Source organism: Halichoeres trimaculatus, unplaced genomic scaffold, assembly GCF_033239565.1.
Source record: "Halichoeres trimaculatus isolate MK-OKI-2021-1 unplaced genomic scaffold, fHalTri1.1 fHalTri1_scaffold_19, whole genome shotgun sequence".
Taxonomy (NCBI): Eukaryota; Metazoa; Chordata; class Actinopteri; order Labriformes; family Labridae; genus Halichoeres; species Halichoeres trimaculatus.
Genome location: NW_027437197.1, coordinates 23,801,236 through 23,829,161, shown reverse-complemented (window position 1 = coordinate 23,829,161; position 27,926 = coordinate 23,801,236). Strand labels below are relative to the sequence as shown.

General features: G+C 42.1%; 1 protein-coding gene across 3 annotated transcripts; it reads left to right on the top strand.

Annotated features, from left to right (window-relative positions):
* The first annotated feature begins 418 nt into the window (after positions 1–418).
* Positions 419–27,926, top strand: kansl1l (KAT8 regulatory NSL complex subunit 1-like). 3 transcript variants are annotated; one of them, XM_074694339.1, is made up of 16 exons: positions 419–612; positions 1,800–2,937; positions 9,070–9,223; positions 13,566–13,718; positions 14,342–14,445; positions 14,860–15,025; positions 17,728–17,902; positions 18,377–18,508; positions 21,540–21,689; positions 23,300–23,400; positions 23,572–23,684; positions 23,861–23,927; positions 24,015–24,145; positions 24,404–24,524; positions 27,016–27,247; positions 27,563–27,926. In XM_074694339.1, exons 2-15 carry the CDS (start codon positions 1,871–1,873, stop codon positions 27,220–27,222), a joined length of 2,841 nt encoding a protein of 946 aa, XP_074550440.1. In that variant the 5' UTR covers positions 419–612; positions 1,800–1,870; the 3' UTR covers positions 27,223–27,247; positions 27,563–27,926. The 3 variants fall into 3 exon arrangements, with proteins under 3 accessions (XP_074550440.1, XP_074550441.1, XP_074550439.1); XM_074694340.1 differs by having other exon boundaries at positions 9,067–9,223; positions 24,015–24,127; XM_074694338.1 differs by having other exon boundaries at positions 9,067–9,223.

Sequence of the window (27,926 nt, the reverse complement as noted above, 5' to 3'; positions counted from 1 at the left end):
CTGTTTCAGAATCAGAATGGCCTTTATTTAACAAACATCTTCAAAAAGAATACGAGCCTGGTTTAAACTGCACCCCTCCCATACAGACATTAAATGTCACAAATAGAAATTAGACCAAAAGTGGTAAAATACATAGAAAAATAAAAGCTTTTGTATAAAAAAAAGAATGAAACTATATACACATTTAAGTGAAATGAATAAAAACACTGAATAAAAAGAAGTGTAACTGGCAATGGAAAAGAATGTGCAAAGAAGAAACAGACAGGCTGTTGAACATGAGGTATTTGAGCTATTGTTTATTGCAGTAACTGTTCCTCAGTGTTGTGAATAGTTAAATCCTAGCTTCTGTCGTGCACTTGAAGGCATCATGGCTTTGGTTCAGCCCACGGACTCTTGGTAGAGCCCCTCCTCGTGCAACGGCACTGTGCTCTCGGCAGTTGGAGAGGAACGGAGGAGGGACTCAGACTGTCAGGGAGAAAACGGGAAAACTGTTACAGATGTGCTGCAAAAATCAAAGTCACCGTTTTATATTTGCGCAAAATTTTTCGTCTTCTTCTGCTTTCAATTTCAATAGGAGAGATGATTCCAGTCAACGGTTTACCTCCGGATCAGGTGAGTAATGGAAACACTGAAGCAAAGAAAGACGAAGTGGGGACTTCGGGAAGAGTTAACAGCTGTGTCCGGGATCGGGCACGGTTAGCTAGGTGCATTCGTTTGAATTGTTGTAATCTGTCATATTGTTGTTGACAAACCTGGTGTAATGTGTACTAAACCTGATGATATATGTCCAGAAAGCAGGAAAATGTGTTTTTTTTCCCTCCAGCTCGGATGTTATTTGTTTGTTTTGGTACCGTATCGTTTCTCATCACTGCAACTTTACAGGAATGCTTTAAAACAGCCGCCGCTGACGTTAGTTAGCGATAACGTTTGTTCAGACTTATTTTGTTCATTTTTTGGGATTTAAGAGGAGTGTATCTCCTGGAATGTCAGACATCACAGGTTTTTTCCGCAATAAGAGTCAAGTTTAGCTTTGATTTACTTGTGGCCACAAACCGACTCGGTAACCGCAAAATGCGTGAACATAATGTGTTTATTCAGCTAAGTTCTGTTTTGTCGATTTTTTCCTTTTAATCTGTCTTAATTAAGTTAAATTCAGTTATCGCCACTAGCAGGGGCGAGTATACACTCTCTGAACTACGGTGGCCTTGTGGGGGCACCAACTGCTGCAGGGTTAGCGTGAAGTTTGTTCATACAAAGAAACGGATTATTTTCCTTTCCACTACTTATTTTATATAATTTAATCTAGGAGACGATTTATTTCCTTTTTACTTTATCTATTCTTCGGGATGGGCACTGAATTAGGTTATTTAATAGATACTGACCAATTTTTTTCTTAAGTACCAAGTACCAGTTCACATGAAAGCAAACGGTACCATGTTAAGGTACCTAAACACATCCTTGTGACTGTGAGAATGTGAAAGAGTAGGCAATTTTCCATGCTGGACATGAACACAGCATTGCAAGGTTATATATTGAGAAATAAATGTTAAATTGAATTTTTTTTTCAGATTTTATTGTGAAACAAACCACATAAAGTACAGAAAATTGGTACTGTTGAGTACCGCTACCAATTGCCAGGTACCAGGTATCGGTGTCATATCGTCTCAAAATGTGAAAGGTACCCATCCCTATCTATTCATGTTTTAAACTTTGGAAACAAAGTTGTTGAGTTGTAGGATTTTTATGTTTTCATCTCTCAGAGGCATTGGCAGGTCAACATATGCTTTTCTTTCCAACAGCTGGATTGAAGCGTCACTTTTGAAGTCCCCTGCCCTATCAGCTTAGATCATCCTTGATTCAGAGAAGTGGAATGGCCCCAGCCCTGACTAAAATCCTCAAAGATGGCCATGGGATCCACCTGTCCTCGCCCCCCTCCTCAGTCAAAATGGACTCAGATGGGTTAGCCAAGCACAGCACAGACCTGGATGTTCAGCTGATTTCCACAGAAGACGGTGACCTCCAGAGGATGTGGCTGAATCTTTCTATGATCCCCTCTCTGGACTCCTGCCTCCCCATGAGCCCTCTGGACACCCCAGCAAACACCATGCTGACCCCGTGTCTCCAGACTTCTCCCAACCAGGGGGAAAATCTGCTCTTCCACAGCTCAGCTCACCTCCTTAGCCTCCTCTCCCCCAACAAAGGCCTCAGAGAGTCTCAGCAGGTGGCCTCTGTGTTCCCAGGTGTATCAGACATGTTTTTAGTCCCTGTCCCTGAGAACAATAGACAAGAGGCTTCTCTGCTGCGAGGATGCGGTGCAGTGCCAGATGGTGGTGATGTGCATTACTTCCCTCTTGCTTTTCCTCATTCGTATTCCCATGTGGAGAAAAAGCACCAGGGTTACTCTCCTACCCTGACACCCCAGCCTTTCTTTCCTCAGGAAAAGGAGGCTGGGATTGTCTGTCCTCTTCCATCACAGCAGCCTTGTGGGGTCAGGGGAAGCTTTGACCAGCCAGCACCCAGAGCTGTGCCGAGCGAAGCAGTGAAGGAGCAGCTCTGCAGGCAGGCAGGACTGTGCAGTCGAGCTAAGAACCTGCAGACCAGGCTGCAAGCCCTACTTGGAGAGCACGCTCTACAACACTGCAACCAGCAGCTGGAGGGGCTAAGAAAGCACTGCCAGCTTGAAGATGAGTCTTTTGAAAGCGTGAATTCCATACATTCGGGCATTATACCTCCAGAAGTGGATTACACTCCCCATTTTTCTTGGCAAGAATCACCCACACCTTCGTTATCCTTTGAAGAGCTGAGGGAGTTCAGCCTCTTTAGTCAGGCGGTGCTGAGGAGCCTGCAGGAGGCTTTGGACTCAGAGGCTACAGCTAGCAGCAGCTCGGATGAGGAAGAGGAGGATAAAGGATACAGCAAAAGCAGGACTTCACCCCCGTGAGTATGCAGTAGGTGGTATGGCACATTTAGTGTGATGTTACGATGAACTCATCTGGTCTGATTGCTCTGTTTCTAAGCCCCGTTTCCACCAAGTTTCATGTCACTAATCCTGAGACTAATCCTGAGACAGATAACCAAATAACCAAAACAAACTGTCCCACTTTTTGGGACACTTCCTTTGGGGTGCCAAACTAAACCAATCCGTTGTTCAGTTTTTCGCATTTTTCAACTTTGTTGGATTTATAAGCAGGGGTACACTGTGTCCTGTTGCTATGCAGTCACACTTTTATGTCACTGATGCAGCTATTGGCATCTGGCTTACACACGGCCTGTGCCACGGGGGAAATAGGATCTTTACTGATCCAATCCGTACCAAAAGCCATGTTTCCACCAAGCAGTCTGGTTTAGATCAGTACAGTTTGGTACGGGTTGCATCAGTAAAGCTTGGTCCTGTTTGCGTTTCCACAGCCAACTGTGCCCCCTCATGGCAGGCGGCGTGTAAGCCATCTACAGGGGCGTAGCTACAATTAGGCAAACACAGGCAGTTGCCTGGGGCCCCAAGATTCCCAGGGGCCCCCGAAACATATCTTAAAAACTGACTTATGAAGTTCTCTTCAATTGAAAGCATTTCTTTTTTCTAAATCTTACTTCACATGCTTCAAAATACATCAAAAGGCTTAATCTTTAATGATGGTTTAGGGTACCCCCCCCTTCTTATTCAATGGGCTATTCCATGTTACAACACATCTGAAAATTTGATTCCGGAAGAAAGTGGTAAAAAACACTTTTTTTACCCATTTTTTTCTTATTTTCAACCAAGTCGGAAATAAAAACAATGTTGCTCTGAGATCTGAGATAAACATATCAGACTTTCAGGGTTTTAAGGACTTTATCTAGTCCAGGAAATAGGACATTTTCTCAAAATCAAACTCTTTGAGTTGGTGATAAATATTATTGTACAAAATCTCTTTTTTGGATACATAACTCACTGGACAGGGGGTCAAATAAAAAAAACATTAACTTTAAAATAATAGTACCAAAAAGTATGGTAACTGTAAATATCACCTCTTTCAGTAGATTTTTTCCAGTTTAATGTTGTGCTTGATATTTGCATCTTTTTTCTTTACTATTTTTTTTTTTCAATATTTACCTATTGTAATGTTTTTTACTTCATACTTTCTTGTTTGTTACTGTTACTCTGTAAATTCCCCACTGTGGGACAAATAAGCTGTCAATTGACCATAAAAGATTTCAAATCCAGGACAAAGTGGACTAAATTATGTATTCACTTTTTTCAAAATCAAACTAAAGAACAGAACTTGAGGAAATGCATTTAGTTGCGTTAAGTTACCATGTACAAGATTAGCACTGTCTCATGCCTTGATTCTGGGAAAGAGACAGTGGACCCAGGGAAGGCCAGTCTAGCTCTGAGGAAGATGAGTTACAAGGACATGGAGGGCCCCATTGACTGGGTTTGCCTTGGGCCCCCAAATGACTAAATACGCCCCTGGCCGGATACTGATAGCTGTGTCAGTTACATAATAGTGTGACGCCATAGCAACGTGACACAGAGTACCCCACTAATAAATCCAACAAAGAAGAAAAATACGACGCAGTAAACGAAAACATCCAGCAATTCGTCTTCTTTGTTATCGGTATGTGGCTCTTTGATACAAAGTGCAATCAAGCTTTGTTTCAGAAAAGACTGTGAGCTGTGAGGTGGAATACAGTTAGTGACGATTCTTTCAACCAGTCAACAGTCTGCAGTGTTGTAGCTCCACCTCCTGGGGTTGGATCGGTTTAGTCTGGCACCCCAACGGAAGGGTCCCAAAAGTAGGATGGCTCTTCTCAGTTATTTTGGGATCTGTCCTGGGATTAGTCATTGGAAATGCCTCATAATGCATGCTGTACTGAGACGAACCAAACTGAACCGCTTGGTGTAAAAGGGGCTGGTATTCCACTTTTCCAGAAGAGGTGAATTGTATCTTTTCACAATGGCTGAGGAACGCATAACAAAATCATTTTCTCATTTCACTGGAGTCTCACTGCCAAAATGTTTGTTGAGCCGTTCTCGGGTTGGCTCGTCAGACCCCAGCTGTGATTCATTCTGGAGCCACTGGCTGTCATTCAGAAGAAGAGAGGAGTAAACAGACGTTGACGTTACTCTGAGGGCAGTGTGGAAAACAAACAGTCAGAAGGAGATAATTAAACAGGAAAATAGTTGAAACGGGAAAACCTAAAGTAATTTGACACATCAGGAAGTTGAGATAAATTTGCCCAAGATGTTAAAGATGACACTGAAACTCCACGACTCCTCCCAGGTTTTAGACGGTCAGTCCTCTCAGTGTATGAGCCCACTGTGCCTCTCCAGAGTCCAACACTTATTTTATTTGGCCCTCAGCAGTGTTTACAGTGTGGTTCTCATCACTGCAAGTGTTGTCCTCCCAGCTGTGGAGAGTGTGATGACATTTTTTCCCATGCGCACACACACACACACACACACACACACACACACCCTCTTTCCGTACTGCAGTCGTAACACGTTCAGCAGACTCGCCAGCTCCCTTCGCCCTCAGGCTAGGAAATAAACACAGACATGCCAGCCATTCTGTGCCATCGAGCTCCTCCTCTTTCTAGTGAAAATAATTTGTGCCTGCGTGTGTCCATGTGTGTGTATGCTGTACTTGTGTGTCACGGCTCCCAGGGAGTTATATTTCCCAAGGGTGAGAAAAAGGTGTAAACAAACTTCTGTGATTTTGTTGGCGAGCTAACAAGCTACCAAACAGTGTCAGCTGCAACAAAAATGTCACACTGAAAATATGCTGAAACTCACACAATTCACATCATTATTTCCAATTCAGCAACTTGTTTTTTTTTTTTATCACGGCTGCTTTTTTTTTTTTTTTTTAAAGAGGGGGTATACTGCTTTTCCATATTTTAAACATGGATATAAAGTAACAGTGCTAGATGTTAAAACAAATCAGAATCTTTTACTTCATACTGCTTTTGTTATTTTTTTCAGATTGTGTGCATTATCTAAAACAAAGCACAGAGATTGGAAAATGAGGTCCCTTCTGCTCAACCCGAAATTAAAGAGGGGGTTAATTTTTTTCCCATATTTTAAACATGGATATGAAGTAAAAATGCTGGATGCCTGTAATAAATGTGTGCACATTTTTCAAACAGCTACATAATGACATGTTGTAGAAATCTTTGAATCTGTGTAAACTGCTCGGAATAGTCTGTTCTAAAAAAATAGCACAGGATCTTCAAGGATGTACTCACTCGTTCATGATACTTAAGCAAGGTGGTCTCAAACACCAAGGTCTGCTCAGAGCTCTGCCCACATTCCTCTAAAAGGCTGGCCAATCAGAAGGAAGGTGGCTTGTAGAGTGGGGAACTTAAAGAGACAGTAGCTGAAATGAAGAGTTTGAGACAGTGGCCTTTAAATAAGTGTTTTTGAAAACTACGATGAAAAAAAATGAGAGATTTTTTTTTTTGCTGTAAATTATGTAAAGCTACTGGGGGAATAGCAGAGGGACAGTATAAAGCCTAAAAGAAAAGGACAATACCCCCTCTTTAAATAGCACAAACAGAGGATTATTGCATATTATTTTTGCACATTATCATCATTTAACGTGATATTTTGATGGAGTATTTTTTTTGAAAGTCATACTACTTCAACATTATCACCTGGTATTGTTATTATGGGCTGTATCATATCACCAGTTACCTTAGCTTCCTGACCCTAATCTGCGTGTCAGTCAGTAAAAATGTTGAAATTAGACACCTTAGTGTGAATACAGGTAGGATTCCAAACAATACACCACCTGAGAAGCAGCTAAAACAGCTACAGCTCTTGGTAGAAAACAAACCCAGCATGTTGGAATGATGCAAAGACAAGCCAACCACATCTGATCTTAAAAAAAAATAAAGATCATAAGCAACAAAAAATCTTTTTATTTCTAACCTGATTTTCAGACTGACAGTAGTACATATCATGAAAGAGAGACCAAGAGAAAGATGATACCAAGAAACTGCACTGAGCCAGAACAGATCTGCAGACCTTGATTTCGCCTCAGGAAATTCACCCAGCAGAACTTCCTGGAAGGGAATCAAGGATGCGAGGATTTAGAGCATACATTCTCAGAAATATCCCTGACAGTGCTCCTCTCATTTCAGGTGGATGATTTTTACATCTGTGTCAGAAAGCCCTGAGAAAGAGAAGCAGCTCTGCTCATCTGCTGCATAAAAAGCTGAGCAAAATCTGCAACAAAACAGCATCGCAAAATGAAAACTGAGTGAGATTCCTATTTGAAATATTAGCTCTGAGCTGCAGCTTTTGTTGTGCTCTCTTTTCAGTGTGTGAGGATGTTAGTGGGACATTACGCCAACCTCATGTAACCAGGTTAATGATCTTACTTCTCAGCAATGTTCACCACGTCACAGTTTTGGACTTCAGTCATGTCTGCTTCAAGTGCAGCACCACATTTGGTATGGATCTTAAATCCTCCTGTTTGTCCCCATTGGTTCCTTAGGACGGTGCAATAAACAGGAACCATTTACAGCATGTTTACTGGCAGTGAGAACTAAATGAGAAAGGGTGTTTTATAGGCGTTAAAGTGTGTGTGTGTGAGTCTTTGTTCTTGGCCAGCTCCGGTGATCCTGGAAGTGTCACAGCTTGTCTTTTGTGTCAAGTGTCCTGAACAATGCTCTGCACTTCGTCAGCAAACGTCTCCTGCAGAGGTTTTATGGCAGGTTCCTCCTTGAGGAGGATGTCTCCTTGCTGGAGGAGGAACAAGTCACTGCCCTCCTTAAGAAAATGTGGAAACAGTTGGTCTTTAAACTTTAAACAGTCATAGTTTAACTTTAATTTGAAACCATGCGCTGGGCTCATTTTCTGCTTTGGCAGCAGCCCCTTCACATCACCAGCTGTTACTCATTTTTTGGTTTTAGTATGTTTGTAATGTTAAATTAACTGAATGTTTTTGGAGGGAGACTACATGTTGGAAAGTTTAAGATAAAGACACACCCAAAAGCTCTAGTGCCTCAGCAAGAGCCAAGAAACACTACTCCAGAGGAGGAATTCTCAAACCCTGAATTACTTGCTGGGGCTGGCCTTTCATTCAGTCAGACTGAAAACTCTGTTTGTCAGTGTCGAGTAAGGCCTCTGAGTTGCTGTGTGCAGTTATTTCAGTGTCTCTATGAATAAATATGCATGTAAGGTTGTAGTCTGTGAACTTGCACTCTAACAGGTACAAAGCAACAGTTTTTCCTCATGCGTTGCTCATGACTTGCCCACCGCTTGGCAAATATTCCAGGAATTTTCTCATTATGCAGCTGGAGGAGCTGCAGGGCACCCAGGTCTACTCATTGTCTCTGAAGGAAAGAGTGAGCCTGCTCCTCAACAAACACGCGTTAGCTTGAGGTCAATTGAGTTAAAAACAAAAGACCTCATTCTTACACCACAAACTGGCTGTTTTCTGATTCGTCAGAGTCCTCATTGAACCACATCATAGTGTAAAGCCAAAGGGTGTTGTCAGATACTCTCCTGACTGGCCTTCGTGTTTGAAGTGGGGGGAGTCCCTCTCTGACCAAGCCAAGGTCCAAGAGCACTGCCTTAGCAACTATTACCCTTCTGAGCCCAGCCAACCACACACACAGACACTCAGGATAATCGCTCGTTGAACAGGAGAGCTCTATGGTAACCTGCTACAGATACACACCACACAAATCAACCGTGTTTTCATTCTGTGGCCCAGATAAGCTTTGTGCTTTGGCAACCCCCTTCCCCCCAATTCAGTCAGGATGCTAAACAATTTACACCCTCCATGGCAAACATGGCTGTGTAAAATAGGTCATATGTTCACAATGCGTCAGAAGAAAATGTGTAAATTAAAGCTTTCCCCACCACACGCTTTCATGATTTATTTTGGTCATGCTGGATTTTATGATTGGCTTCAGCAAGGAGGAATTTTGTTTAGCTCCAAAGGATTTGAAATGCTGTTCTTGTGAGGTATCATCAGGAATTTAAGTATCAGACAACGCTTTATAAAACTGCTGCAACACTACTGGATGGGTCTACCCGCCCCCAGTCATCCATCTCCCTGTCCCCTCTGCCTTCAGCAGGGTCTTCAGCCGCGGCAGCAGGAGTGAAAGGCAGTGGCTGGAGGAGAGAGCAGAGCTGGGTAGCTCATGGAGCTGGCTGCAGTTACGCCTGACAGAGCTGGAAGGAAGGATCCAACAACTGGACAGTCTTCACAAGCACATTCGCTCAACCAAGGTTTGTCCTCTGTAACCAAGTCAGATGGGTATGGTTTCCATTAGCCCTGTTTTGACCAAGCAGTTCAGTTTGGTTCGTCTCAACATAGCACGCATTTTCACTTTCCACTGACTAGGTCCCCAGATTACTGACCCATACAGTTCCACCTTTTGGGATCCCTCCATTGGGGTGCCAGACATACTGATCCGACCCCAGAAGGTGGATCTTGTGGTTTTCTTCCTCGTTGGATTAATTTGCAGGGTACACTGTGTCCTGCTGCTATGGCGTCAAGCTAACTGACGCAGCTACTGGGATCTGGCTTACACACCACCTACCAAAAAGGGGCACAATTGGCTGTAGAAATTCAACCAGGATCAGGCTTTACCGATCCACCTCTTCCTAAACTGTGCTGGTCTAAACTGGACCGCCTATTTGAAACGGGGCTATTTGCCAGCAATACCTCCAGAATCTATAGAGGATTGTAAGTCCTACCATATTACATTACTGACGTGTGTGGAGAGGATGCCCACTTATTCATGCAAAAACTGAACAAGTGTTTAGTCTTATTTCTAGTTTGTAGTCCCATTCACCTGAAAAGTCTGGAAAATATGTTATTTCAAAATATTAAAAGTTAAAAGTGATAATGAAATTCACAAGTAAGGTTTGTTGACAAAATTTTCTAAAAAAGTACATTTCTCCTTTCTCCTCAGACAGATTTTTATTATTCTCTCTACAAGCAATTCCTGCATCTGCCACAAACCTGAACGTCGTTCTGTCTTCAGTTATCTTGAAATGAAACAATTTACTGGACTTTGCAGATAAATGTTGCTTAAAGGTATGATAAGTGAATTTTTAACATTAAGGGCTCTAATTTTGTGGCGCAGTGCAGGGTGCACAAGCCTGGTGCAGCCTGCGCAGTGCTAATTTCATGCGGCGCACCGCAGTGCGCTGCCAATTTGACAATTTGGTAGACCGTCTGTGCAGAGATGGGTGTGACTGCACGCCAGGGGGAGTTGACGGCGCACCAGGGGGAGGTGTCAGCAGATTCATGTTGGCGCAGTGACAATTTCGTGCCAAAAAAGTGCGCTGAAAGCTCGCCAGCTCCAACCTGGTCTATCCTCGGCGCAAGGCGGAGCGCACCCCACGCAGCTGTAATTTGGTGACAGACGCACATGTGCGCACATGTCAACAAAGCCACAGAGGCAGGTTTCCAGAGTGTCAGGCACATTTTAATGCAATAAACAATCACAGCAATCACTATTTAATATAACCGTCTGAACCAGCATATACATTTATATCTATATTAACTGTCCCGTCACATCTGATGTCAGATTAAAGCCTTTCGTCATAATGGAAAGTTAACCTGACAGCAGCTGGAAGTTTGATGCACATCTTACAATTAAACAATAAACAGCCTTAACATCTGATACTGAGTATATATCTGGTTCTCTCATTTCATTTAATTCAAAGAAAAGAGGGAGAGAAAAGACGAAGAAAAAAGAGACGAAATAAATGTTTGTCACTCAGGATTTACCCGTGATTTCCCATATTTCTCTGTTTTAGTCTTTATTTTTAACATGATCTAAAAAGATGGAGTACATTGTTGTAAGGAGGATGAGGTGGAGACACTGGGAGAGTATACAGTGTATCACCAAAGGCTCTGCTTAGCGATGACAAACCAGGAGTGGAGGTGGATCAAAAATATTCTGAATGGATAAGCCAGCTGTGTAACTGTCTCTTCATTTTTTGCTCCTATTAATGACAAAGGAACAGATTACATCTGTCCCGGGAGCTGGCCCACACAGTGACGCGCGTCGTGTCCTCCGATGTGCCCCGCTGTCCATTGACCTGCTGCAGGCACAGCGGCTCTGACCGTCTCCGCTACCAGCACTCTCTCCGTGGTCCTGAAGATCAGTCAGACCAATCAGACGCTGCGCCTCGGCTGCAGGGCATTTAAAGGCGAGGAGAGGCGCTCATTTGATTGGTGAAAACAGCGCTCGGCTGTGTTAAACCCACTCACGGCTTTTCTCCTCCCTCTCTGCCATTTGCGCGGAGGGAGGCGTGGACGCACAGCTCTGCGCTCATGTGCGCCTGTACTGCGCCTCTCTTGGCAATGCAGGAAACTTGCAAAGTGCACCGGTCACGCCCTGTGCGCACGGCGAAGGCCGGCGCAGGGCAGGTGCACCTGCGCCTGCGCCTGGTCTACGAAATTAGAGCCCTAAGACTTAAACACTAACTTAGATCGTAGTTTTTGCAGTGTATTGGGTGTGAAAAAACCTGGATACTCTTCAGTGACATTATTCTGATTTTTGAAATCACTACCTGCTTTCAATTATTTCTAACACAAAGGTTTTTTCAACTTTCTGGTGCTCAAGATAAACATTTATGGAGGCTGCGAGCTAGTTTGGGCGGACAACTCGATAGGGCTGGGGGAATATGCTATTCTCGTGATTCAATGCTATTACAATTTTTGGGTTGCCGATTCAATTTAAATTGTGATTCTTCAATATTTACGATTCTTGCGATTTTTTATTTGCTTTTTTAACACCAGACCATGTAAAAAGTTAAATGATGATGTCTACAGACTATATCAGGAGCTGATGTTTCCCTATAAAATGCATATCATGTGAGTCAGAGAGAAACATTTCACCCTCTGCTGGAGAAAAGTGGTTAATTTTTACAATCCAGTTGACTGAAAAGAAGAATTTTGAATTAAGAAAAAAAACATTTATCTTACAAAGAATCACGATTTTCATTCTCCTATAGCCCTACAACTCTAGCTGCACTGCTACACACATTACACATGTCCGAATCGACATAACCATCTTTCAATCGCACCCTCTGCCTCTCAATTTGGCGGCCTATATGAACTGGAAATCTCCCATCTCTCTCTCCTTCTGCTGGTCAAAGCCTCTGCTGCCCTGCGTTTTCATTGCTGCATGTTCTTTTGTCCACACCACCAACCAGCAGCCACCTGCAGGCTCCAGGTGGGTGAGGAGATTGTGTTCAGTATGTTTTGCTCATCACTCCTCAGTGTCTCCATGTAAACTTATCTCCAACGAGGCCGGGGCCTGGGCGCCAACATAAAATGTATTTGCTGCTAAAATAAACAATTCAAACGTGAGTTGTCTGACTGAACTACGGCTAGTTAACTCAAAGATCAGGGCAATGACATCAGGAGTTATATCAGCTTTCAAATCAAAAATTAAACTTGGTTTGTATGCTTTAGATTTACTATAGAATAGATGAATAGATAGATTCTATAGATAGATAGTTGCTCGGCGCCGCCCTGTTGGCTATGGCTGCCTTTTGCAGCAACTCTCTCCTTGTCCGTTTCTTGTTTTTTTCTGTCTCTTTTTTGTAATATTTGTATTTGGAGTGGATAGTTGCTTTGTATGGCTCATTTGTTGGTCATAGACACCAAACTTTTTGTGTCTTCAGTGATATTTTTACCACTTTTTCTCCTGTGTTTGTCTGGAGATCTTACATGTAACCATGGCTGCATTGTTTACATGTGAACTCAGCTGTTTGCAGCCTGTAGCATGTCAATGCTAACTGGTGTAAGGCCTGATGTCTTCCCACGGGGTGAGGGGAAAGAGGTGAAGTCGACGTGCTGGTTCTCAGGTGTGAGCTAAGAAGTGACAACATGGACCTGTCCTTCCATCCATCGTTATTGGGAACGTAGGATCTATCTCCAATAAGATGGACAAGCTAGCTGTGCTAACCCAGCAACAGAGGGAATACCAGAAGGCAGAGTAGCATCATGCTATTCACAGACATGGCTAACGGAGCTGACATCGGACACCGGCGCTGTGCTGGGGGAGGCTTCGCCTGCTGTGAGCAGACAGGATCCAGGAGACGGAGATTAGCATGACTGAGGAGGCTCAGTCCTGGACCCTGTGGAGGTGGAGGCTGGCTGAACTGGGGGATGATGGACTGGCTGTCATCGTCTATTTTCTTATGGACCTTTTTGCACTTTCTCTACACTTTCTTACTTTTGTTTTCTTGATTGCTGCTGTGACTTCAATTTTGTTGTACTTGTTAAAATGAAAATAAAGTTCTATTCTATTCTATTCTATAGATTTTCCCCACACCACTTACAATGTAATATATTTCCATCCACTACCACTTACTCCCACGCTCTGACAGGTTGATGCTACGTTACTGGGCAATGTGTTTAAAGTGACGCCTGAGAACAAGAAGTCAGCAACAAAAACATAGTGATGTGTCAAAGTCAGTCTGTTTTTCAATCAATCCTCCTTACAAGGCTTCAAAAAATAGCTTCTGATGCACTGGTTTAAAGAGTAACTTTCCTTATTTAAAGGCTTTTGTTTGTTTGTTTGTTTGTGTGTTTGTGTCTCAGGGCGGTGTGGTGCTCGCAGAGTCCCAGCCGATGACTGACAGACAGATTCAGAGCACCCTGCTGAGAGAAATGGCAGGGTTATCCGGCACCGCCTCGGATGCTGACACTGAACCCTGCAGCCCTACACGCCTTCTGCATAACATAGAGAGACAGGTAGGAGGGAGGAATAACACTCACACACACACACACACACACTCTCACACGCACAGGATCACTGAAAACTGTGGCATCAAGGGGAGAACAAATCTACGCAACACCATTTCAGGTAAATCCCATTAAAGCTGCTGGCTTATCAGTCTGATGTGATAAAAGCACAGAGGAGAATGTATCTGCAGTTTTATACTCTGGTACTTTGGGTTGTGAGGATTAATCATGTCAATTAGGGAACACATTCAGTTTGACCGAAGCTGCAGATGGAAATGTGTGAATTCCTCCTGCTCCAGGTAGCTCACAGTCACAGTCTCAGCTGTACAATTTATCTTGCACAGAGGCAGGGAGTGGTGTGAGGATGTAAAGCCCCCTCAGGCTGGCCTTTTAAAAGCCTGTAAAGTGTGTTTCTATATATATCCAGGTCTCAGTGCTGGGTTTGCGTGGAGTCAGAAATGGATTTCGGTGCGTGCTGTTTAAAACCTGAGCAGACACTTGAGAACGATAGCGGTGGATCTTTCTTTAGACGGAGCTCTGGCTCACTTACTGCAGCTTTACTGAATGGATTTCATTGCATTGTACTCCCTGGTTGAATGAGCTATAAAGTATGTATGATGTGTTCATTTCAGAGTGCTCAGCTCAGCCAGATTGTCAACAGTCTGATGCATCCTCTCAGCTTTTCACCGCTATCAAAGCAGCCGCACAGCTGGAGAGGCAAGGGGAGCTGCACGAGGTAGAGAACACACACACACACACACACACTCAGGGGAGTGAAACCTACAAACATGGCACTGCAAGAGTTTGAGACACAAGATTCCTGAACACACAAGACAAATACTAAATCTGTATTTCAAGGTCAGCTGCTGTCACGGTTACCTGCTCCGTCCCCGCCATCTGGCCAGACTTGAATCATCCCTTCATGTCTTTCCTTCCTCCTGCTTTTCAAACTCTCTCTGGCTGTGAAGATAAAAGCCACGTGACTGAAAATAAAATCACTCTCCCCTTTGCTTTTGCACGCAACAATGCTTCATACATAGGTATTGTTTGGGCCTGTTTGTTATTCCCCGAACAAGATCAAAGTCCAGCGGCAGCCTGAAAACTTTGTTTCATTGCACGTTTGATCCTGACATGAATCGTGTCCTTGCAGTGGTCAGAAAGGAGATGGTTTGATGCCTGGAAGCTTTAAGAGGAGGAGGGTAGGGATCAGGAGACTCTTCAAAGCTGATTTGTCGTGTGTGTGTGCTCGAACCCGACCTCTGGTCACCTACAGCAAGCCAAGACTGTTCTTTTTCAACACCCACAGGAGTTCACAGGTAGGTCTCATGCAAACAAAACTTTAACCAAAAGGCATTTCTGAAAACTTTCTGTCTTTAGAAATATCATATTTTATGTTGTTTACCCCTAATTTCACAATAAAGAGAGTGTCTGAAAAAATTGTCAAAACTATCCTTTAGTTTATTACATTAATGCTTTTCACACTAATATCAAATGCAGCTTCAAAGCACTTCTTCTTGGCCAGGCTTCAGAGGTGGAATGCTGTATCGTTTAAACAGTCTTTCAAATTTAACAGGGATTAACTTTTAAAGCCAAACACCTGCCATTAATCAAACTGCAGGATCTCTTGGAATTGCTCTAAACAAACAGGACTGGAGCATCATGTGATCATTTCAAAGCTGTAGCCTTTGTTTACCCAGGGGGCACAGCAAAGATTGTTCTATCATCCAGCACAATCAGGGAGTCGGGGAAGTGCTGCCTTTCAAGTGGTTGCTATCGTCCTGGAAAGCCTTACACAGCTCCAGATGCAACAGGTTTGATTTGGCAGAACAGAAAAAAAAGCAACAGTGAACTTTTTTACCTGCACCAAGAGCCAGACTGATAAAAAGTAGGGGAGAACAGGGTTAGCTGTCACACTTTTTTTACTCTATTGTGGATTGCTCAACATAAAAATGTCTTCCAATAGTCACTCCTACATTAAATTGAAGCTTAAAGGTAGGGTCTGCAGGAATTTTTGTTACTTGTTGGTAAACTAAACATTTAGACTAGGCTCCGCCTACTTGGCTCAGTGCCAGCGGCAGCACACACCTACAGCCTCCGACTGTGGCGCTACTGTGTGAAATTTTATTGTTGGACAAATTTATATTTATTGCCAGGTACAAGTCAAGTCAAGTCAACTTTATTTATAGGGCACCTTCAAGAAGACAGCAGTCAATCAAAGTGCTGTACACAAATACATAGAAATAAATAAATATAACAATAAAAACAATAAAAAAGAAAGAAAAACATTGTAATAAAACAGTAAAAATTTAAAAACTAAAAACTAAGGTGCCTGTGATTTGTATGAGCTCATTGATGAAATGCCAGGGAGAAAAAGTGGAACTTTAAGGAAGATTTAAAAATCTCTATGGTCTGGGAGGCTCTTATATGGATTGGGAGGCTGACAGTCTAGGGCTGCCCCTAGACTGTCCAGTCTAGGGGCAGCCGCTGCAAAGGCCCTGTCACCTCTCCACTAAAGCCTGGTTTTATGGAGCCTCCAACAGCAGCTGGTCAGAAGACCTTAGGGCTCTGGTTGGGGAGTAGAGATGTAGCACTTCAGACAGGTACAGAGGGGCAAGTCCATTGAGGGCTTTAAAAGCGATTAAAAGAATTTTAAAATCAATGGGAAAACAGACTGGGAGCCAGTGGAGGGACGCCAAGACTGGTGTAAGTTGAGCAGCAGCATTCTGGATGAGCTGAAGGCACCAGTACCGTATGGTTTCAAATGTGAAAGACACCCATCCCACATGAACACACTCACTAGCCCAAAAACCACCTGTAGCATCATGTTTCTACATGGGAGAGCCGTGCACCTGACTTAACATGTTAGCACAAGCTATTCATGGGCATTTGAAGCATATCAACTCACATTGCTCTTCATCCCATGTTGCTCTCCAAGTTCCTGAAAGTTAGTGAAATTTGAGCCAAACTTCACTCTCATTTAGGAAAAAGTTTTATCGGTTTAGTGTTTTGTTTCACTTTAATGTTTTGTTTCACTTTGGTGTTTTTCTTTCTCTGTGCTACGTCCACAATCGTAGCAGCTCGGTATAGCTTCTTCCTCTCACCACCATCAACACGCAAAGTCACCTGCGCACTGGGTGCGCTGTGATTGGCTGATCTAACCATGCAAACTCTCTACCCAGAAACGTCCCAATACAACCAAAACATCAACATACAGGCAGAGAAGGGGGTCGAGGCTAACACAGACACCGACACATATGTACAGGGGCCCATCCAAGACAATCATTCTCATAAAAGTTGACAGTTTACTTTTTAGGAAAATCCTGTAGATTCCACCTTTAAGACTTCCTGCTCCACAAACCCCCTTACCATCTGATTGGCCAGCTCTCTGTCAGGGACAGACCATGGTATTTGAGGCTTTCCCCTCCAGTATGTCATGAAACAAGAGATCCTTATGTGATGACCTCATCATTTCAGCAAGCCCAGTGAAGATATTGGGAAGAAGAATTTAAACATTTAAGGAAGAAATCTTGACACAGACTTTCATATTTCATGACTCAGATTGAAAAATATATGGGGAAGCATAATACCTCCCCCATCAAGTCATAAAGAAGGTAATAGATTTCAAATCTCTGAACCTTGTTTTGGACAAAAGCTTTATAAATCTCCATAAAACCTAAAACAAAGTATGTAAAAAACATTTTTTCTTATGAACAGCACGTCATTTGATGATCACGATAAGAATACACGCAGCAGGAAACTGCTCCTCTGATACAAAGCTCTGGATGATCATAGCTATTAATGTCAGAAGCAGCATCGAGCCCTGAGCATTGTGATATTGCTTGATGATAAAGAGCACTTTAACAGCTCAATTAATTGAATCAGTGTCTTTAAATAGAGAGATGCTTTCTTAAAGCCTCGTGACTCATTCTTCTAACATGAAGAGCTGAGTTAGAGCTGAAGTTAAAGCCAGTCTGATGCACTGATTACGTTTCTGCTTTCTTCTTCTTCTTCCTTTCAGGACTCAGGGATCGGCACATCCACCATCTCCTCCTCTCTCTCGTCCTCTTTCTGTTCATGCTGTTCCTCCTGTGATCCTGTAGTTATGTGCTTGGATCCTGACTGCAGCTCCAGTAGGGTGCAGCAAACCAGGACCCCCAGCTCCAAACCTCACGCTGTGTTTTCTTCATCATTTGGTAAGAGGAATGTTTGCATCACTGGACATGAATCACATAAGAAGTTAGATGTTTGAATGTTTTACACATGCTGTGAGTCGAGTCAATGTGAGGTTCCTCAACAGAGCAGGAGAAGGAAATCAAATCATCGCCCTTTCACTAACGTCGATGCACGCCTGTGTGTGCAGTCTGACGCCGCTGAATGATCAGCCAAAGCTTGAGAAATGTGAATATATGATCACCAACAATCAATGATTGGCCAGCTTCAGTCGGAGGCACTCGTGAAAGAGAGTAAATGAGGGGCAGATTAGAGAATGATGATGTCATTGAGCCTGTTTTTCTGCTGATTTTCTGTCATTATGGCTGATATTTGCAGAAGAAAAAGAAGGACTGTATAGAACTGGTACACATAGAGTGGAAAATTATCAATGATCAAAGGTTTAAACTGCTTGAATCAGAATTTTGGATACATTATTGAAAATAATTCTCTTCTAGACACCCCTCTGCCCAACCCCCTGAAAGAAACCCAAGGCAGAGAAGAATGGTTCCTGAAGCCTTTGGTGGTCAATTCTGGAGCCTTCACTCCAACACTCTGCAGAAGACGCAGCTCCACGCCCCTGCACGATGGTAAGATCTGCTCTTCTCCACGCTGCTCTCCTGCTCCTGCCTGTTAAGTCTCTTCTCTTCAGCTCTGCTCTCCTTTGATTCGCTGCGTGCCTTTCTGAACCAGTATGTGTAGGAGCTATTTGCAAGCAGCACCAAAGCAAACATGTTACCTGCTGTGCTGACATCACAGTCAGCTGACGCTTACGATGGCAGGAGGGCAGAGGTGGTATCTCAAGAGCTGCACCTGCTTTCTTGATGTTGCTTTTCATTTGCAGGCACCAACGCTGGTGTTTGATCCACGGTGCTGTGTTTTAATAAAGCTGGAACAAAGTCTCATATTTGGAGACTTTTATAATGTTCTGTTAATACATGTTAATGTCAATTAGTGACAATGTTTGACCCTTAAGTGCAGAGAAACACTATGGATAAATTTATAATGACTTTTCTGCCCTTTATTTATCCATTTTCATAATTATTCATTTGAAATTCAACATGTATTCGATGATTATTTGTAATTTAATGTTGTTAAAATATTGCAGGTGGGGTTGATTTTTTCGTGTTCCTTGCATGACAGATGTGATACTGGGTTTCTGAGATTTACGTTTAATTTAGTCTGTATCAAGATTTTATTCTGTGGCACAAGAGCCATAATTATTCACAAAAAAAATAGAATAGAAAATACTTTATCTATCCCCGAGGGGAAATTCAGGAGTCACCGCAGCAGACATGCACTCACATTAACGACCAACCACATTAGTCAATCACAAGAAAAAAGTGTGTGCTGACGCCAGTGCAAATCCTGCCCAACCCTGCACTCGTAAAACAAAACAAAACAGTCTTTAAATAACTCATTCAGAGTCAAACAACAAACAAAAAGAAAAAAAAAACATTTTCTTCAGCGCAAATATCGAGCTGAGTTATTTTAGTGGCTTTTATTTAACAACTCATTTATCCTCATCTTTGTTTTGTTTTTGTTTTGTTCCTTTGAATTCTTCTCTACTTTCTCTGAATTCAGGCTCACAACCCAGTAGGAAAGTAAATTATTTTGTGCTCTGTTTATTGCCTGCAGAGTTTTATTTTCACCAAATTGTGAAATTTAAGGGCTTTTAAACACTCAACTATGAACAATAGAGTGTGTGAGTTTTGATGAAAGGAGTCCTAAGTTTGATAAAGCATAGCAATGCTTTTCGAGATTGTACTTTAGAAATTGTTTACATGCAACTATCATTACTGTCTGTGAGCAGTGATCACACCCAGAAATGTCTTTTTATAAACTTGATCCGTTTCATCATTTATCATAAGTTAGAGGGTTGAATTGTGGATGAATCATGTTCAATTCAACAACTTGTTACAATCAAACCAGTTTTTTTCATCAGCATCTAATTAAAAAAAGGCACTTTAGACACATTGCAGAAGTAAAATTTTAACTGTTCACGCTCCAGAACTGGCCCTTCAGAGATCCACAGAGATCCTTTCTTATTCAGATTTAACAGTATTGGTTTGTATAAGTACTCCCACTGTATATTTGCTGTTGTCTATTGCAGTTGAGTTGCAGTTGAGTCTGAAATGGAGTAAATTATAGGATGAAATCACATAATTTTGCATTTTACTCCAGTCAGTGTCTGTATTAGTCTGATGCTCATGATTGAACATTCACTTCATTTAATTGGAACCTTGATTAATGATCTGTATCTGCACATAAGGATGGGTACCAAACTAGGCACTTTTATAGGTAACAACCAATTTCTGTCTGTAGTACGGAGTACCAATTCACGTAAAATCAAATGGTACCATGCTTTGGAACCTAAATGCATCCTTGTGGCTGTGAAGGGGTGAAAGAGAAGGTCATTTTCCATGCTGGACATGAACACAGCATTGCAAGTTCACATGTTGAGAAATAAATATGTTTAATTAAAAACTTTGAAATTTTATTATTAAACAAATTTATATTTATTACCAGGCACACCAGGTACCAGACATCAGTACCATACGTTACAGATGTGAAAGATATCCATCCCTAGCTGCACGGTGGCGCAAGGTTAGCACTGCAGCTTCACAGCAAGAAGGTCACCAGATCGGATCCTGGTTCTCCCTGTGGGCTTTTCTGTGTGGAGTTTGCATGTTCTCCCCTTGCACGCAGATCTCCTCCTCCCACAGTCCTAAAACATGCTCATCAGGTTGATTGGTCACCCTGAATTGTCTGTAGGTGTGAGTGTGTGCATGAGAGGTTGTCTGTCTCTATGTGCCAGCCCTGTGATCCACTGGCGACCAGTCCAGGGTGTACCCAGCCTCTCGCCCTTAGACAGCTGGGATTGGCTCCAGCCACCCACGATCCTGAACAGGATAAATGAAAAAGAAAATGAATGAGTGTAGAATCCCTCTGACAGCCAAAAGACGGCTGATAACCACGATCACACACGTGAAGTGGAGAAGTAGAAGTTGAGCGGGCTGGAAAAGAGGAGAGTCATAAGGAGGGCAGATTGGAAATTGATGATGTGTCAGTCGCCCAACTCTCTGTCGATTAACTGTCAGCTTGAATGATCTCATTTTCTCTTTGTCTATAGACGGAGAGGACGGCCTGTCAAGTAAACATCACCTTGAATTATAGCCTGACACATGGTGGCTGACATCCTACCATCACTGATTGTAGCTGAAACAGATCAGATTGTTCAACAGTTAAAGATGTGATTGATGTGAGAACAGAGAGAACAGGCAGTACAACCAAAGAGACTGGCTCTTACAGCTGATGTCTGGTAAAAAATACACTGGAAGAAAAACCTGTGGATAAGGCAAAGTCATTTACTCTGTTATTCAATAGATAAAAGCATTCGGTGTCTTCTGAACAAGGAGCAGAAAGCAAAGAGCCACACACCTGCCAAAATAAAAGCGCTAATGGTTCAGGATTAGCTTTTGTTCACCTGAGGCAAAGCATTAAAACCCTGAGGACATGAAAGGTGTTAAGAAATGAAAGAGAAATCCTGTGTGGTATTAATTCAGGTTGTGTGTGTGTGTGTGTGTGTGTGTGTGTGTGTGTGTGTGTGTGTCATTGTAGGTCACAAAGACAAGCAGCGTGCGAGGCACCGTAAGAGCAGAGTTATGGGCCTGTCACCAATCAGGATGGGAAGGTCTGTGCTCAGTCAACACAGGAGAGGAGCCAATCAGAGGAAGAGAAAGAGAAGACGCAAACAGAGGCTGACAGAAGGTTTGGAAACTTAGCAGTGGCTACTATCCTGCAACAGGCTTTAACCCTTTAAAGTGATACTCCACAATGGAACAAGATGGGTCCTATCACAAGGTTTAGGGCAGAAATTACCCCTACAGCAGTGTTTTTGTGCAGCAGAAGCCCAAAACGCTCGCACCAAACACCCCCTCCCTGCTCCTCTGCTGGTTTCCTCTGCACTCAGACGGGGCCATATTTTACTTGACCAAAAACACAAATAAACGGACTCCCACTGAAAAACTCTGATATGGGTCTGCATTCACGCTTTATTTAGAGAATTTTCAGCGCGTTACTTTCACACAAAAACACCACTAAATAAGGCTCCCTCAGTGCCACATGTTTTTAGTGAGATTAAGCTACTAAAATAACGCTCTACCAATTAGTTGAGCTGTAAGTTAAAGGGTTAAAAGTTTGATAAACTAAAAAAAAAAAAAAGAAAAGGGAATTCATTGTTTTTTTAACCCATGTATTTCAAAATACAGAAATTGCATAGCTGTATTTCTCAAATTTCATATTCAAAAAAGTTACAAAATACTTTGGCACAGACAGAAATATAGTCAAAATATCTTACAAACGGTTATAACCTTTGGTAACCTGATAGGGACCACAGACTGTAAAAAAATATGGACGTCATTTTGCTTGGCTCAAAGTGAAGTTGTCACAAAAACTGCTTTCCCCTGGTGGCTGGCTGCAGTATAGGTCAAAAAATCCAGCTCTCCAGTCATTCCAGATGGACTGTGGTCAAACTTTAAAAAATTGATACACCTCATAGAAATGTTTCTTACATTCGATTGTTGTGGTGATTTGAAGATTTCATTTGGCTGTCTTGTATCCAAGTCCTCTTTTTTCTGAAAAGTTTCATTTTCATTAGTTATACCAGGTTAAAAACAAGGTTTTACGTCACATTTAACGATGATTGACAGCTGCCGTTCTCGTGTATTTTTTTCGGGGATTGTAAAATTTGTCAGGAGGTAGAGCCAAGAAGCGATTAGACTCTCGAAAGAAAAAAAAAATGTTTTTTTGTCACCCGGCTCCACTCAGATTCTCCCAGAATCCCTCATATTCTCTACTGCGCAGACTCTGGCTGCAACTGCTACAATGGCTGCGCCTGTGACGGGGGAATTAAGGCAAAACCATACAATGATAAATGGCGGAACCACGTCGTCCACTCCATATACAGTCGATGATCGTCATCATGACGTGTCAGCTCATGCCCACATCATGATGAGGTTTATTTTAATGTAGGAAATTCTGCAGAAAGCCATAGCGTCATCCATAAAAATTTATGCTGATTGTGTGAAATGTTACTTTAACCCTTCAGATTGTATTTGCAAAAAGAATGATCAAGCCATTTAATCTGGTTTTAAATCTGTGGCCAATCAAAAATGGATATGTAAAACATAGCTCTAGTGCTATGTTGGGTTAAGTCTTTAAAGAAAAGAGAAAATCTACCCGTCAAATAAAAATCACAATGATGTACCATACAACTAAATTATTCATCTATAAAAAAAACCTTTTTAAATATTTAAAAGCTTTTTAGGATAAGGTGTCTGTTACCGCTCAACATCAGTTTGCTCTGATTGTTGACGTAGATGAGGAAGATGCTCTGTGCCAGCTCTATGACCCAGAAAACAGCTCAGATGGTGTCCAGGAGGACAGCTACACAGAGGCTTCACACAAGCAGGTCTCACAGGTAACACACACACACACACACATTTTTACACGTTGACATAATATATTGAATCAGTCCTTGGAGCACCATTTTTCTACAGCAACGTGAGGATGAAGCAAAACTTCAAATGTGTTCACCAATGCGACTCGTCACATACCTTCTTTACTTCAACCAGGCTGTGTTTCCTTTTAGGGCTGCGTTCGCAAACGCCAGGGAGAGAGTGTGTTCAACATCAACAACATCGTCATCCCCATGTCGTTGACTAAAGTGGAAAAGCTGCAGTACAAAGACATCCTAACACCCAGGTAGGGAACAAAATGCTCCCTGAGAGACCTGAGGGGCTACACGCACACGTGGAATTTTCTCTAGACTTTCTGAAACCTTAAAAAAACGCATCCCAATGTGATGATTGTGTCTCTTTGTGAAGAGGTCTTGAATGTTGTTTCAGGTGCTCAGAAAGTGGCTTTTTTTTCTTTTACAGCTGGCGCTTGGTTAACTCCTCATCTCTGATGAGCACAGAGGAAGAAAAGGACGCAGAAAATGTGGAGGTAAAGATTTGCGGTATCTCATTACTTTGGCTTTTGGCTAAAAATAAGAGAAAATATTATGTTATTCACCTCTGTGTGTTTATTCAGGCGGAGGATCTCAGCGATGAGGTCTTTGTCCGGAGACATCTGGCTTTAGAGCAGAGAGAGAGAAGGGCACGGTCGTCCTGGGGGAAAAGGAAATGCTTCAGACGATCCAACAGGTGGAAAAAATATGCAACGTGTGTAATGTTTTTGTTTTTGATACAGTTACGACAGGTGGCACCAAATACAAGGTGACACACAGATTTCTGGCAGATTCTTTGAAAGTATTTGGCATATTTCAAACTTTCAAAAGAAGATAAAGTAGTGTCTAGCATCTGCAGGAAAAGCAAATCAAAAGAAAACCTCTGTACGTGTCGATACAGCCTGTGTGAAAGCAGAACATCGAGTAACTCCTCTGTGAAGTTTCATCGCGCTCGCTTGTTTTCTTATTCCAGATCTGGCAGCAGGCTGTCAAGCAGTGGGGGCGGGCTGTGCACATCAGGAGAGGAGAGCTCCGCCGAGTTGAGCTGCGCTCAGCTGGATACAGACGATCAGCAAAGCCCAGAGGAGTGGCTGGTAAGATCAAAAAGCCTTGGCTGCTGAAATCACAAACCCTTCAAACAAACTCTTAGGAGATGAGAGTACGAGGCCCCAGCTGCAGGAGGAGGGAGCGCACTCACTCAGGGTGATACAAAGCAGGGGGTTTTTGGCTCTTATGTAATGATGCAATCAGAAAGCGGGGGATCCCCTTGTCTCCAGCTTTGTGGAAACATGTTGAACATGCACGCAAGTGAGGCAACAAGTCTGAAGCTGCAACTTAAAGTATAAATTACTCCAGGATGTCTTGATGCGCTACATTTTGTCACATTTTCTTTTTACTGCATTTTGAGCCTTATTTAGCTGATATGACCCCTTTTTGTCTATTTTTTCTGAGTATAAGGACAAGAAAGGTGCATTACCCAAAGAATAAAACATTTCTCACTTCAAACTGATATTTTCTGTAACACTCCACCCAAAAATATGTCTCTTATTTTTACTTCAGAAGAGGGAGAGGGGGTGTACAGAGAGGCAAAATGAGCTGCAGACTAATCAATACTCTCCCCTCAGTCGTGCTGTGTGAGCTATGCAGCCTAAATAAATCCCTGAGAGCCTACACAGATCCTTGTCTCCACTACACCCCGTCTGATGATGCTCTGATTGCGGTGCTCTGTGCCACTCGGCTTTGATTGGAGAAGGGATGATTTGCCACTTGACCAGACCGTCCTAATCAACCTTGTCCACACCGCAGATATCGTCCACTTTACTGTTTGCATTTGTCATGCATGCTGGTACTTCATGCAAACCAAGCATTTGATTATTTTAACAGAGCTCAGTGATATGAATATATTCTCCTGACTACCAGGAAAAAAAATATTATCAAATCACAAAGACTTTAAGATTCTCCAATCTTTGTGAGGTTATTAGAATACTGAAAGCATTTTTTTAGAAAAAAAGTTTTTTATATTTCAGATATTATGTTTCTACTACAGTGGACATCAGAACGCCGTACATGTGAAACTGAACCTTTTATGGCAATCATTTTGTGCCAAAGAAAATACCAAAAAGTAAATATAAGAACGAGTTTAACTTGGAAACACAAAGGAAAACTTTGCACTTTGTGAACATTAAATATGTTTCCCCTTGCAGCTGGATCTGCAACATCTTGCTGCATATGCTTTTGTCTCCATTTCTGGAAGATGGATGGGATGTTGGTGTTGTACTCAGCAATCGTAAGGGGCCTTGACACAAGGACAAACCTTCTGTCTTTCTTGGACCTTTTTTACAACACAAACTGGAGGTGTACTTTGGATTCTTGCTCCACAGTTGACGCCGACTGAACTTAGATGTGGACTGGTCTGCTTCATCTGACTCCTCTGCATCTGCTTGCCCTGCCTGAGTTTCATCCTCAGAGCTCTCAGAATCATCTTCCTCTGTCTCTGCATCTTGATCTTCATCAGACAACTCAATATCTGAGTTTCTATCAACAATTGGCAGTAAAGTTCTCTCTGCTTCGGAGAATGAGCCCCTTTCTCGCCATTTGAAAAAAAAAAAAAACAGAACAAAAAGAAGTAAATAACTACTAATGTCCTCTATGGAGGACAATTTTTAAACACTTAATTACAATGCTAAAATACAGTAAAAATGATTCAGACACTGTTCAGATGTGTTGTTAAGAGTTCTATATAAAATATGCCACCAAAATTTCAAGCCAAAATTTGCTTATCAAAAAGTTTTATACACTTACTTTTCCTCTTTCCATAAAATGCTCTTGCACTGATGGACGCCATTTTCCTGAATAAAGAAGAGAAAGGTACCAAAGCCCCAGCTCTTCACATCTGGTATCATTGAAAAGCCCTGAATGTCCTCTGTAGATGGCATGAGGAGTTTATTCAGTAGTGTGAAGTAAGTGGGAGATATTCAGGTTTAAAAATGTCCTCCACAGAGGACAAATTTGAACTACTGGTAGTCAGGAGGATATGTGGTTCAGTGAACCAAGTCGCAATCCAACTAGAGGTGTTGCTTGTGTGATTTTGGACATTATTTCACAGCAAATTTCTTCATGTTTCTTTTAAACATTAGTTGGAAGCAGATTTATAGATTTACTTCTGTTTTATGTGCATATAAAGCAAGCTAAAACCTCTGGTCCAAGAACATGAGACAATGCTGAAGTGCTAAAATCTGCTGTTTCTTGAGCATCCACTCCAGAAGTACCAGAAGTCACATACACAACCGAGCCAAAAAAGCCATTTTCAAAGCAGAAATTAACCTATTTACAGCTCGCCCAATCAGAGGCACAGCTCAGCTCACATGACTGACAGGCGCCCTATAGTTGTATGCGAAGCCCCTTTCACTTCTTTTATGGCCACAATAGCCGATTTGCTTCCATTTCAGAAACAAACAGGTGACGTCAAGGAGACTACATCCATTAATTACACGGTCTATGATAAAAAGTTGTACACATTGGACTTCAAAATATGTTGCCTTGTCAAACACACAATATCCAGATTCATTGTCTGTCTGCTTACAGCCTAAAACGCCTTGGGAGCCTCGGGTCTTTCCTCTGGGTCATGATGAGGAAAAGGATCTGGAAAACATCCCATCAAGCTGGTCAGAACACTGTGCTGTCTCGTGCACATCAAAGAACTCCATGTCCCAGCTCTCCCCAGCTGTGTCTCCTGGTGCTACACTACCATCTAGTGGACAAAGCAAGAGCAGCACAGACAGCATCAGCTGAGACGGAGCATCGCTCCATTCACAAGGTTGTGTTTGATTTTTGATTTTCCCAACACTTTATTCATTCAACTGTTTACATCATCGAGTTTCTTTTACTCATTGCTGGGAAAAACAGTCGTGAGAGATTTATAAAAGAAGAGATGAAAAATGTTTGACGACGGATCATATGTCAGTTTATGATTTTTTTTTGGCACTTTCACTAAATAATCTGTGCTTATGATTTGCTTCCTAATGACAAAATCAGTCTTATCACTATTTATTTGTGATGGGTGTTTATCTTAGGCAGATGTGTGACAGTGGATTCTCATTTCACTTATTAATAAATTTTTTCTTCTCTCCAGGTCTCACATCCAGAACCACAAGAAGACGATGAGTTCATTTGAACCCAAATCCAAACACATTCCATAAATACATTTATTTGATGTTGTTTTCTGTCTGACATTGAGGCACTAATGTTTATTCCATGAGTATTGTATCTTATGTCACCTTAATTTTAAACTGCTGGTGCAGCATACGCTACACTTTCATATTTTGATGAACTAGAGGTGCTGTATGTCAATAATTAAACACCAGTACTGTAGTCTCAGGTTTGTGTAATATTTAAACTGAACAAAACACAATATTTATTTATTTCCATTCTTGTCTTTAAGAGTCTGTAAAAGAAACTTACATGCATACACATATTTATGTGATATTTTCTTTAAC

What these genes read in the sequence shown, in the direction of transcription:
- kansl1l (XM_074694338.1), top strand. Translation starts at nt 1,871, where the DNA reads ATGGCCCCAGCCCTGACTAAAATCCTCAAAGATGGCCATGGGATCCAC. An exon ending in GGCAAGGGGAGCTGCACGAG is followed by an intron (nt 14,446 to 14,859) that starts GTAGAGAACACA and finishes GTGTCCTTGCAG; the next exon opens with TGGTCAGAAAGGAGATGGTT. An exon ending in ACACCCACAGGAGTTCACAG is followed by an intron (nt 15,026 to 17,727) that starts GTAGGTCTCATG and finishes TCTTCCTTTCAG; the next exon opens with GACTCAGGGATCGGCACATC.